Source organism: Cuculus canorus, chromosome 2 (assembly GCF_017976375.1).
Source record: "Cuculus canorus isolate bCucCan1 chromosome 2, bCucCan1.pri, whole genome shotgun sequence".
Classification (NCBI taxonomy): domain Eukaryota; kingdom Metazoa; phylum Chordata; class Aves; order Cuculiformes; family Cuculidae; genus Cuculus; species Cuculus canorus.
Window position 1 is genome coordinate 39,452,288 of NC_071402.1, and position 11,787 is coordinate 39,464,074.

The window sequence follows — 11,787 nt, forward strand, 5'->3', positions numbered from 1 at the left end:
AATCTTCCTTGCCCATGCTTATTTTTCCCCATCTCGGCAATACTACAGTTGATTTTGGAAGTGGTGTCAGGTGTTGTGGTCACACTTGAAGCTGGCAGGAAAAAGAATGGCAGACTCTGGGCTTTTCAAGGAGACTAGAAAAGAGGTCATCTCTGTAGAAGAAGTATCTACCTGAAAATAATCCTGCTGTCCTATGTTTACCCAATTCAGGGCACCCCCTGCTGCCTAGTTCATGAAGTAAAATCACTACCAGCTAAAATGGAGATTACTCAGCCTGCCCTCTCACTGTACCCAAATCCATCACAGCAACTGTTGAATTGTTGCTTCTCCTGGAACAGCAAGGGTGACCCAGGGAGGCAGTAATCTGATCACCCACTTGCATGAAAAATTTAGACCACCACCAGTTTTGAGAGCTCCTCATTAGAGATCTGATGCAACCAGAGCAATAGTCATTTTTACATGTGTTATTCAAGCAAACCTAGGAAGAACAGGGATTTGAATGAAGGTCATGTCTACAATTCAAAACATGTCAGACATGCTTCTTTTTGTATGCATGATAACTGGGACCAGTAAGGTGTCCCTGCTCCCTGTGTGGCTATTTAAATAAGCTGTTGAGGGTCTCTGTCATCTTAGCATTAAGCAATAACAGCTGTTACATCAAGCCAAAGAAGAGAAGCAGGGGAAAAAAACCCAACATCAACTGAAAACCAGAGACTGTTTGCACCTTTCAGGAGTCCTATGCATTAGAACAGCAGACATGTTACATAAGGACAGGACACCAGTTCTTATAAAGGCAATTGCTACTGCTACCTTTTGAAGGAAATTACTTAGATTACTAATTGGCTTCTACCTCTGTTTGATTTTACCTTGGCTAAACATGTTGCCTCTACAATTCACTTAGTCCTGGTGGTTCTGGGTAGTGAAGGAAAAAATAGCAACTGAAAACATTCTTGTGCATTTATCCGTCTTCCTGATCCTTGTAATTGTTCTAGTGTATTATTACAAAAGCAATATTTTAAAAATGAATTTAAGTCTGATCTGCAAACTGATATAACAAGTAATGAGGACATGTTACCTGGGAGATTAAATTATTTCCTGTAACATTATTTTAATTACCTTAAGAGCAAGTGAAATGTAATAACAAATCTGAGTAACAATTTCAAAAAGAACCAGAAAGCAGTTTATTTGGATGTGTACTTGCTAACGTAATTCTGTAAGTATCTGTTTTCATCAGCTGAGAATTAAGCTTGGTTAGCATCTGGAAAGGAGTTAATAAGCCCCTTAAATGCCTTTCTTCCTTCACATCACACCCCCTATTGACAGGCCACAGGTACTTTTCAAATCAATAATTTATTTCCAATAAACAGTATTAGTAAGACTCAATGCATATTAAAACCACAAATGTAATAATGACCTTTCACTAACACTGCCTTACATCTGTATGGTACATATACAATGAAGAGGATACATTTAACAAGAAAACAACCTCCCCCTGAATCTGTGACTTTTTTGGCACAAGGGTTAGGTTCAGTGTCTATAATGGAGAATACAGTAAGCAAAACTGAGATGGAGGACCAGGACACTGTCAAAGGAAGCTGACACAAAAAGAGCTACACTATTACAAAACAGAAGTTAAAAGATCCAAATCAAATACAATGAACTTTATCCCCAGAGGCTTTCAGTTTAGTAACAAGTTTAGAAATTAAAAAATCAAATCAGGGCACTGATTCAGGTAAGAGCTCAGTGAAAAAATTTATCTCAAACAATGGAAAAGAGAACTATTCTGTATAATGTAGACAGCAAGAGAGGAAAGGAGAAAAGAAACGAAGAGAAGAGATACTCCCCCACATAGGCAAACTACTACATGAAACTCTAGAAACTAAGAACTGGATATCTGAGTTTAACATCAAGGAACAGAACTTTAAGGACATCAGCCTGAGAGGCCCCACAAAAAGGGTAAGAAACAAACAGCTTTTGTTTGGAGATAGCCAATTGTTAAGACAAAAAGACATAGTGTAAAGATATGGTCTTTCCTTTATATGGTAAAAAGAATAACCTCATCTGATTCCATTCTTATTTAGTAAGTAGAAATAAATTCTTCAGAACTGTGTTTTAAGCACTGATCAGACATAAAAGAGCTTCCAGAAGTAGCCAGATATCTGTTAAAATGATTACCCTCAAATTAAAAAGTAATAATGGCCTTTACATCCTGTTAAATGGCCCTGCGTTGCATTAAAAATATCCAAAAGTAGTTGTGAGCTTTTCAAAAGCATGTAGTAAAAAACCTTTAAAATTAAATATTTATTAATACTTACTTATTACAGTGATGTTTGAGATGTTTTCTATAGCTGTCTTCTTGAAATAATACATCTGGATTACAGGTTGTGAGCCAATCGGCATCTTGCAGCATTGGCTGTGAACTCTGGGCTTTTACTTTCTTGCCTTTCCTCCCTCTGGGCACTGGTGCTGACAGACCTACATAAAACCCCAATATTTCTTACACCATCTGAATAAAAAAGCTCTCACCTCAAACTGCATTACAAATTCACATTTAAAGCTAAGTACCACTGTTACATTAATTCATGGGCTACACAACCACCAAAAACTGAACAGCAACAGAATTCAGTACAGAAAATTGCAAATAACAAAATCAACCAAAACTTTCATGTAAATTTAGGTGTGAAGATTTCAGAAATTCAGAGTGCCAGCCAGAAACTGGTGTTATATAAATATTTCTCTTAAAAATTCTCATGAATCTGAATGGCCATAAGGAAACAAGCTTTCTAATTTCTGGCAATTTTGAAGAGATTAAACTCCAGCAGTAGGTGCCACTCAAAAATTATGCTAGAATATTTGTTCAAAATGGATTGAGGGGAAAGAGTATCCTACGAGGTGTCTGAGGGAGGCTTTCCCTTTAAATACAGACCAAGTCAAAGCCCACCTTACTCATAAAATCTGACAAGATCCTACAACATGTCAGAATGGCTATAGTTTAAACTAAATACACAGCATGACTGAAGCAATTCTTTACTACTGTGATTATTTGATTGTGGTAGACATACCGGAATGATTAACCAAAGCTCGAGTTTGCCCATCTGCAGTTGGAGCGATCAGATCCCAGATGAAACTTTTGATATTTTCATCCCCTTTGTAATGATTAAGACAATATACCAGGATAGTCCGGCAGATGGTTTCCACATCTTGTTCTGTTAGCTGACGTTTATAGCGCCCATGTGAGAGGATGTCAGTCCACCGACCCCAGCTATAAGAAAAATATGTTCAACACAACTGCCAGGGCACTGGTATTTTAATTCGTGACTTTCAATTTAACTTCTGGTACCAAGCAAGTTGGGACCTCCTGTGTTACCACTAATGCATTTCACATTTGCAGGTTACAGCAGGGAATCCAACCTCTAGCACCGAAGAGTTAAGAATGTTTATTTTACAGAACAGGCAGTAAGTTCACTGCTCGTAAAGCTGCACTTGAACTACAGTCGAAATAATAAAGTACATATGCTTAACTCTAATGGTCCCAGTAAGCTACGAATAGGAAATAGCCAATTCCTACAATCATGGGATTTGGGGAATCATTCTTATTTCGATCCTGAAATCCATTATTAACAATTGTGGTACGCAACTTCCTAAGATACAGTAATTCTGAACCCCACCATGTTAGCAGTCAAATACAGCTACTTGCTTGCAAAGAGATAAAATTCAAATTGGTAAATCCAATGGGGAAAAACAAAGTATCAAAATTTAAGTGGTGCCAAAATACCAGAATCTATGTTGGAAACCTCTAGATTGATTGATGATTTCACAACCATATTGTTCCTTACAAATACACGCTATTATTCTCCACAACATTTGGAAAAGAGAGATTAAACCTCAGTAACTCAGGAATACTGAAAAACTAGAAACAAATATTCTGTCATTGCAAAACTACATAACTTACTAGTGAGGTCACAGCCATCCGTGAGAGACTCAGACACTTCAAGCTAAATAACATATATAAGCAACTTTATAACATATATGTGTGTGTGTGTGTGTGTTTGTGTGTGTGTATATATATATATATATATATATATATATATAAAAGCAACTTAAAATCTCATTGGCACATATACAGTGTAATGAGGTAAAGGTCACACAGTGAGAAATTATGCAAACATGTCCAAGAGAAGGATGAGTTATTCACTATATAGTATTTCTGTATTTTCAGTTCTTTAGCCACAACCAGTGTACTTAACCTGCACACACTTACCCATAAACCAACAAGTTCTTTTCCACCCTGAAACATTCACTTCTTGCATAACCCTGTGATTTGTCCTGAGGCCTACGAGGCTTTGTGCTAGGCTTTTCTTCAGAATCACTTTCCAGGTCTGAAAACTCCATCAGTTCGTCTTCTTTGACTGCACTGTAGAGTCTGGTTTGCTTTCTAACTCTTGGTGTATCAATAACTAAGTTATTCTAAAATTAAAGTGAAAATGCAGAAAATTAGGAGTGGGAAATCTTCAATTTAATTGTACTAGCAACTTATCATAAAGCTCTTACCCTTCCATTTAAAGCATCAATATCCAGTTCAGCTTTCTTTGCCCATTTCTGCCAAAAATTAGGGTCATCCAAGGAAATGTCTGTCCTGTTCCCAGATGCAACAAAACTAGCCTAGTAAATGTGAAAACACACACACTGTTTTCTTAACTGCATGCAACAAAAAATATCTGTTTTCACTGGTAAATACAATACTTAGGGCTTATAAAGTGGTAGTTTCAATAAAGAGAAAAGACAAGCCTGTAAATTATCATGACTGGAAATACAGATATCCCAACATTAGCGAGCGAAATATCTGAGACAAGTACATTGAAAAACTAAATTGACACAGAAGGTAATTTGTTAGTACTTCCATCTATCCTGGTCACATTTTATTAATTTTCCTCTGAATGTCAATGCACACCTTTGCAAATGTTGAGCCTTTTCCTTCAGATTCAATAGTAATTGTGTGTGTTCGCCTTAAGAGAATCTGATCGATATCCTCTTCACAAAACTTAGACCCTTCATCTTCTTCATCCATCAGAGCTCCATATGCCCCCTTTCGAAGAAGATCTTCTATTTCTTTCTTAGAAAGCTGTTGCACCTGTAAAATGTAGGAGACTGTTTTGGGGGTTTTTTTGATGCCAGTCAACGTGTATGTCTGACAGCATAATCAGACTGACTGTCCTCTTACTTAGCATTTTAAGAACTGAAACTCTAAGATAATGTGGTGTCAGTCAATTAAACATTCATGCTGAAGTCACCTTTACAAGAATACAAACAACAAAATTCTTAGGGTGAAGCTATACGAGCGGTTTAAACAATTTAATAATTCATTGTCACTGAATCCCTTTACTTTAGCTCTGATGACTGCTAAATTCCTCCTGGATTTACCTTACTAACCCAACAAAAAGCTAAATCAAAAAGAAGTCCAAACCCAAAAGCCAAAAGCCAAAAGGCTATGCAAAAAAAAGCCGATTAGAACAACTCCAGAAAGTGCCAAGATCAACATAACGTAAAGGGTGGAATGACGAGAATGGATGAGGATTGAGGGAACATGACTCCACCTGCCCCCTTTTGGCAATAAATGAGCCACTAGATCAGCTGAGCCAGTTCATGTAGCCTTGCCCTTAATCAACCCTACTTTAAATACACACCGTACTCCCTCTGAAAACCACTGTTCTCCAGCTAAAACGCAAACAAGCAAGGAAAGTGTTACACATTCATAGCATCTGTTGATCATGCATCTTAATATATTAGTCCTTACCCCATTTGTAGCGTTTTCTCTTCCACTCATAGACTGTAGCACAGCCTTATCAAGGCCAAGCTTCAAGCTAGCTTTGTCAAACATTTCCCTTTCGTAAGAATTCCTTGTTATCAACCTATAAATTTTCACTGATTTGCTCTGTCCTATTCTGTGACATCGTGCTTGAGCCTGAAGAAACAAAAAACAATACTCAGTTACAGGTGACAAAAGGAAGAAAAATATTTAAAATAATCATTACAGAGCACTTACTTATATTTTTGAAAAATTTTCAATAAAATAATCTCTTGTAATGTTACCTGGAGGTCATTTTGGGGGTTCCAGTCTGAATCAAAAATGATGCAGGTATCAGCAGCGGTAAGATTAATGCCCAAACCTCCTGCCCTTGTACACAGCAGGAAAACAAACCTATCAGAATCAGGTCTTGAAAACCTGTCAATAGCTGCCTGACGCAAGTTGCCTCTTACTCGGCCATCAATTCGTTCATACGGGTACCTGAAATAAAAATGCATTATAAGGAGAACTTTACTGCAATGGCATTGCTTCTTGTAAGAATATGCAATTCAAAAAAAGGAAAATATGCTACTACAGGGTCAAAAAAACTACAATCAACTGAGTGACTTTTCCTGTACCCACTAACTTCATCAGTAGAAGACACATTACTTTGTTTCTTGCTTTGTGCCTTTTTGCGAAGAACATACTTTCACTCCAAGGACTGAAGTAAACATTCAGGCTTAAGCTAAAGCACTCTAGAACCACCAAAACATTTAACTGAGAAGTAAACTAAGAGGTTTAAAGCTCTTAAGATGAGGTCATTTTATATTCACCAGAAAGAAATATCTCAGAACTTGCAACTTACAAATATGCTCTAGTCGGATTGCTACAGAAAATACCGTAAAGTGTTTGAATTTCATCCCTTTTCAATAGGGATTACTCACAGGTTAAACCCTATAGCCACTGAGGAAAGCACAGTTTATTTAGAATTGTATTATATTGTTGCTCTCACCGTCTTTGAATGAGGTAGTCTTCCAGTATGTCCAAGCAGCGCACCATCTGGGAAAAGATAAGCACCCTGTGGCCACCAGCCTTCAATTTTGGCAGCAGCTTGTCAATCAGTACTAGCTTGCCAGCAGCCTGGATCATTGCCTGGAGCTGAAAATCTGGAGAGTCGGCATTGTGTGTTTCTTTAAACTCTTCCAAAATTTTCTCTTCAGCACCTGCAAAGATTGGACAGCAAAACACGAACGCTGTAAAGGGTTTTATTAATAAACAATGAGCTCGCCTTCAATACCCTATAGAAACTGCAGGAATGTTTTAAGCATTATGTGAATAAACATTTATAAAAAATACAAAGCTTAAATTTAAAGCAAACATATACACAAATACAGCACAAATAAAAAATAACTTCAAGCATTTGTTCTTTCTTTTCCTCTTTTAACAGGAGTAAACCTTTTCCTAAATAAATTTATACAGCTATCCGATGCACACAATTTAATGAAAAATAAAGATGAAAGATTAAGAAATAAACCATATTCCAACTGATCAAACGGATTTTATGTCCTTCTTAAAATGCAAAATGAAAGAAAAAAAGATCTCATTTCCACAGGAAAATACAAGGAATACAAATCACATTGGATGTCTGTGCTTCTAAGACCAAAACCAGGCTTAAACATGTACACGTCCTGGACCTGCTCCTTCCATTAATAATTATAGGATCAAAATCCAAAAACCAAACAACTAATTTTTTGAGGGTGAGGGTGGAAAAAGCAGCTGTGGAATGATTATTTTGTCTTCTATTTAGCTTTCTTTTCTCTATATGTTTTTTGTTCAGCGGGATGAAGCTGTTCAATATATATCCTTTCCAGAATTAGTCAAAACTTTTTTTGACACTCTGTTTGCCTATGAATGATACGCACAGCAGCAAATATTCCTTCCATTGCTTCTAACCTAAAAAATACAGATCAAGTTCAAGCTTTCTTTTTAACCTCTCCTATGCTTTTATTTCATTTCTTTGTCACTTCTACAAACACTGGACTACTCCAAGAATTATCAGATTACTATTCTTAGTTATGTGAAAGGCTATGAATTTCCATTCTAAGCTTATTTCACACCCAAATAAACCCCCTTTTTTGGATCTGTCTTTTTCAGCCTCTCTTTTTTTTTTTTTTTTTTAAAAAAAACCCAAAATGTAGTTTATATAACAATGATACTTTCTATTATATTCAGTTTCAATACTGCTTTTGAGTAACACAAGGAAAGGGGGGAGGGGGAAAGGGGAAGAACAGCTTACTGCCAGGCTTCTGCTGAGCATCTCTTTCTGTTCCCAGTTCTAAGTAGACGCCTGTAAACAAAGATGCTAACGCACCCTCTCTGTGTGATCGCTCGCTCAGTGCCTACTGTAATGTGGTGTCTTAACTAGATACCACCCCAAGCAGGCCATCTGACAGATTCCTATTACTCAACTGCCATGTACTACTAGCTTTTACAGAACTTAACAGACTCAAGATATGACTGCACTTGTAGATAGTTTTACGTCCCTGCATTTTCCTTATCTAGATTCCCTACTCCAAATGTTACTGATCCTAATGGTTTGCCCATAAGAAAAATAAAGCCCTGTTAAAATGGTACAATCAGACACTCTTTTAAGTTCCCTTCAATTATATCATTTCCCATCTTGTAAAATGGGTAGAATTTTGGGTAGTAAATTTCAGATCCTGTATTGAGCTTCATCAATTTCAGGATATAGTAAGCTGTCAAGTAGTTTATACACAGTTCATTTTCTTGATTACATCATTTATTTCTTACTGAATTGGGACACTCGAATTCAAGTTTCACTAATACGAAGTAAGCCAACAGGCAAGCACAGCACATGTAAAAGCAAACCACCTAAGCCAAGCACACCACAGCAAACTCACAAACAGTTCCAATGAATGATGAATTTTCAGTATCAGAATTTGGTCTCAACAAGGTCTGCTTCCATAACAGATCATGACCTCCAAAAATCTGCTCTTTCGATAACCCAATCCTAGTTAAGCCCTAATGTCTTTTTCATTTCTACTTCAACTGCAATCAGTGATGTACATCAAATAGACTTTTATACAGAAGTTACTTGATGTAGTACCAGTAGGTCTGTAACACTAGTTCCTATCCTAGCTGATTTTCAGTAGGAGATGAAAGGAAGGTATTTGAACGTGTGCTTGGTCCATCAGGAATACCCCACTTCCACTTGTAATTAGAAGAGGCTCACAGGGCTCAAGAGAACATAAGGAACAGAGTAAGAAATCTTTCCAGCATTCAACACTTCAGGATGTAAGTGCAGAGGCACCCCCCACTGCTGGCTCTTGGAGACAGAGAAAGAGGAATGATGTATAAATACTTGAGAGTAGTTGCTATGGAGAAAACAGGGAGTCCAGGTCTAAGAAAAATGACAGACAACGCTTTGCCCAAGCTGGCTGGGGAACACACAAAACGCAGGATCTCTCTCTAGAAGTCTACTCAAAGATAGTCTCATCATTGTTTGGGGTGAGTCTTCCCCTTTCCAGTGAGCAGATCTACCAAACAAGAAACAAACCAGAAAACCACTCCACATTCAACTCCTACCATGCTACTTCCATCACATAACTTTCTGTGGCTCTCAACTGAAGATTAGCTAGAAGACTTGCCTGGAACTTTTACGCAAAACAAAACGTATGGTATTCTACTTGGATATTCAGACACACATGCAGTACTGCTTGCTCACAAACCCTGCAAGCTTGGAATAAAGTGAGAAGGACTCAAGACACCTTTATAAAAGTAGTGAAGTCTTAAGAACTTGCTGCTGCAACAGATCATTCATCAGGAGAACCCTACGCAACATTAGGTACTAGCACTACAAGACCTCTTTGCAGAACTTTAATAAAATTATGCCATCACTCTAAGTAGAAAGATGTTAATCATCAATCAACAAAATAAAACCTCAAGTTCTGACAACTACAGGATGTAAGCTTATTTTCTGTCCTAGAAGTACAAGGAATTATTCGTTTAGTTCCATCTTGACACTAATAATAGTCAGGATTTATTTATATTTCCCTCAAATCTGAAGGCCTGACCCACCTGCCATGTTGCTGCATGACAGCAAGCAAGTCCAAATGTTTAAAAGTCACAAAAATATTATAAAGGCAGAAGTGTTCAAGAAACAAACCCATCTGCCTTTATTAGGGTTAAGATACAGTAATGAAAAAACAGCCGAAATTTTCTCTGTTGCCACCTGGACTTCAGCAGCCTCTAACGACTAAACGACACAAAACTCGTGAAGAAAAAAAAACACTGCTGTAGGCATCACTGTAAGCACTACTCATAAACCCTGAAAAAAACAAGTAGTTACAATATAGTCAGGTAATTTCTTTCAGCAAACATGAAATGAGGAAAAATGGCAAGGTTAAAACTTGATAAAAACCAAAAAATGTAAAAAGCATCAAGTTTAGAAGCTCATAACCTGAGCATCCTAAACTGTTTTCTGGTAAACTCATTTATATAATGGGTTATCTTAAAACAAAGAACCAACTGACAAGAAAACCTCACCAGAACCACAAAGCTGCTTTGCTGTACATTCATCTGAGTTTAAAAAGAGAGCAGCCCACCAGCATGGCTGAGTTCAAGTACTTTGGAGTAACCTTGTATCATGCCTTTGGAATAGTTACTTGCACATGAAATATAATTACATGTCATTTAGTGAATCAGTTTAAGCATTTCCCCCCATTTAAACAAAAACTGTCAAGAAAAAAAAACCCGTATGCACTGCAATATGGAACATCAGTTAAACCAAGGAGCTGTTAAACAAGAAAGTAGTAGAATGCAGCCCTGTACGAAGGCTAGCGTTACATGGTCAAAGGGAAGACTTGATTTGACCACCACATACAAGCTTAGCATACTTCAGACAACTATAGCTAGCTGGTTCATCATATGGTTCGTTACCGAACAGCTTCCCCATAGTCAAAGCACCATGACAGTCAAGAGCTCCAGGAGCATCTGGATCGTGCTCTTTGTCATATGATTTAGTTTTAGGTAGTCTTGCGAGGAGAAGGAAGTTGGACTTGATGATTCTTACGGGTTCCTTCCAACTTGAGATATTCTATGATTCTACAGTGCTTGCCATAGATAATCCTGATCTAAAACCAACAGCATCACATTGAAAAAGAGTACTTGCGATTAAATTCTAAGATTACATTCACACAAACCTTTTTCCGACTAATTAAGAAAATGAACTGACAACAAGTGGCCATAAAAGCAGTCCTGATCACCATTTCTTACTCCTAAACTTTTACTCAGAAATGTTAAGTTACTATCAATTTATATTCTAAGGCAAGAAAAAAAGTAGCAGCTAACTATCACTCTGAAAAAAAAACCCAACCAATTTGCCATATTTATGCCATCGTCAAACAACCTGCATAACTGAAGTCTTGTTTGTCATGAGTAACAGAAAGGAAAATCTGATAACAACAACATTAACTCTGTCAGGGCTAGGAAGCCTTGGAAAAAAGCAGCACGTATGTCTTCAAAACCAATGCTGTCCTGGCTAGCAGACATCCATATCTAAAAGAACCTACAGATTATTTCACTTTTCCACTTAAAATAAATTAATAAATGAAAAGACACATTAGAACAGAATGTCTAACTTATTGAACTTCCTTACAACCATTTTTTGAATGAGGATTAAAACAGGAGGCTTACCATTAATAAGGTACGGATGATTGCAGCATTTTCTTAGTTCCATCATAGTGTTTAGAAGATTAGGTACATTTGCCTGACCTCCACCCTTGGAAAGAAATGTGAAATTCTTTTCAAGAATAGCACGGTAGTATTTCTTCTGAATATTTGTCAGCTCAACTTCAATGATGGTTTCCTCTTTGGGGGCCAGGTTCTTTTCTACATCCTCCTTGAGACGTCTCAGCATCATTGGTTTCAAAATAGCTTGGAGTTTTTGCACCTAGGAAATATATGTTTAATAAATAACTGAA

The 11,787-nt window shown here is 37.2% G+C and overlaps 1 protein-coding gene across 4 annotated transcripts in view; it reads right to left on the reverse strand.

Annotated features, from left to right (window-relative positions):
- The window catches only part of CHD7 (chromodomain helicase DNA binding protein 7), a 138,954-nt gene that overhangs the window by 15,655 nt on the left and 111,512 nt on the right, over positions 1-11,787 (reverse strand). For all 4 annotated transcript variants that reach the window (XM_054058718.1, XM_054058720.1, XM_054058719.1 and 1 more), the window contains exons 15-23: positions 11,501-11,756; positions 6,798-7,008; positions 6,091-6,286; positions 5,795-5,962; positions 4,952-5,131; positions 4,552-4,662; positions 4,262-4,467; positions 3,063-3,262; positions 2,316-2,475 (exon numbers count right to left, since the gene is read on the reverse strand). In XM_054058718.1, the coding sequence (XP_053914693.1) occupies positions 2,316-2,475; positions 3,063-3,262; positions 4,262-4,467; positions 4,552-4,662; positions 4,952-5,131; positions 5,795-5,962; positions 6,091-6,286; positions 6,798-7,008; positions 11,501-11,756 (1,688 nt within the window). The remainder of the gene's footprint in view (positions 1-2,315; positions 2,476-3,062; positions 3,263-4,261; positions 4,468-4,551; positions 4,663-4,951; positions 5,132-5,794; positions 5,963-6,090; positions 6,287-6,797; positions 7,009-11,500; positions 11,757-11,787) is intronic.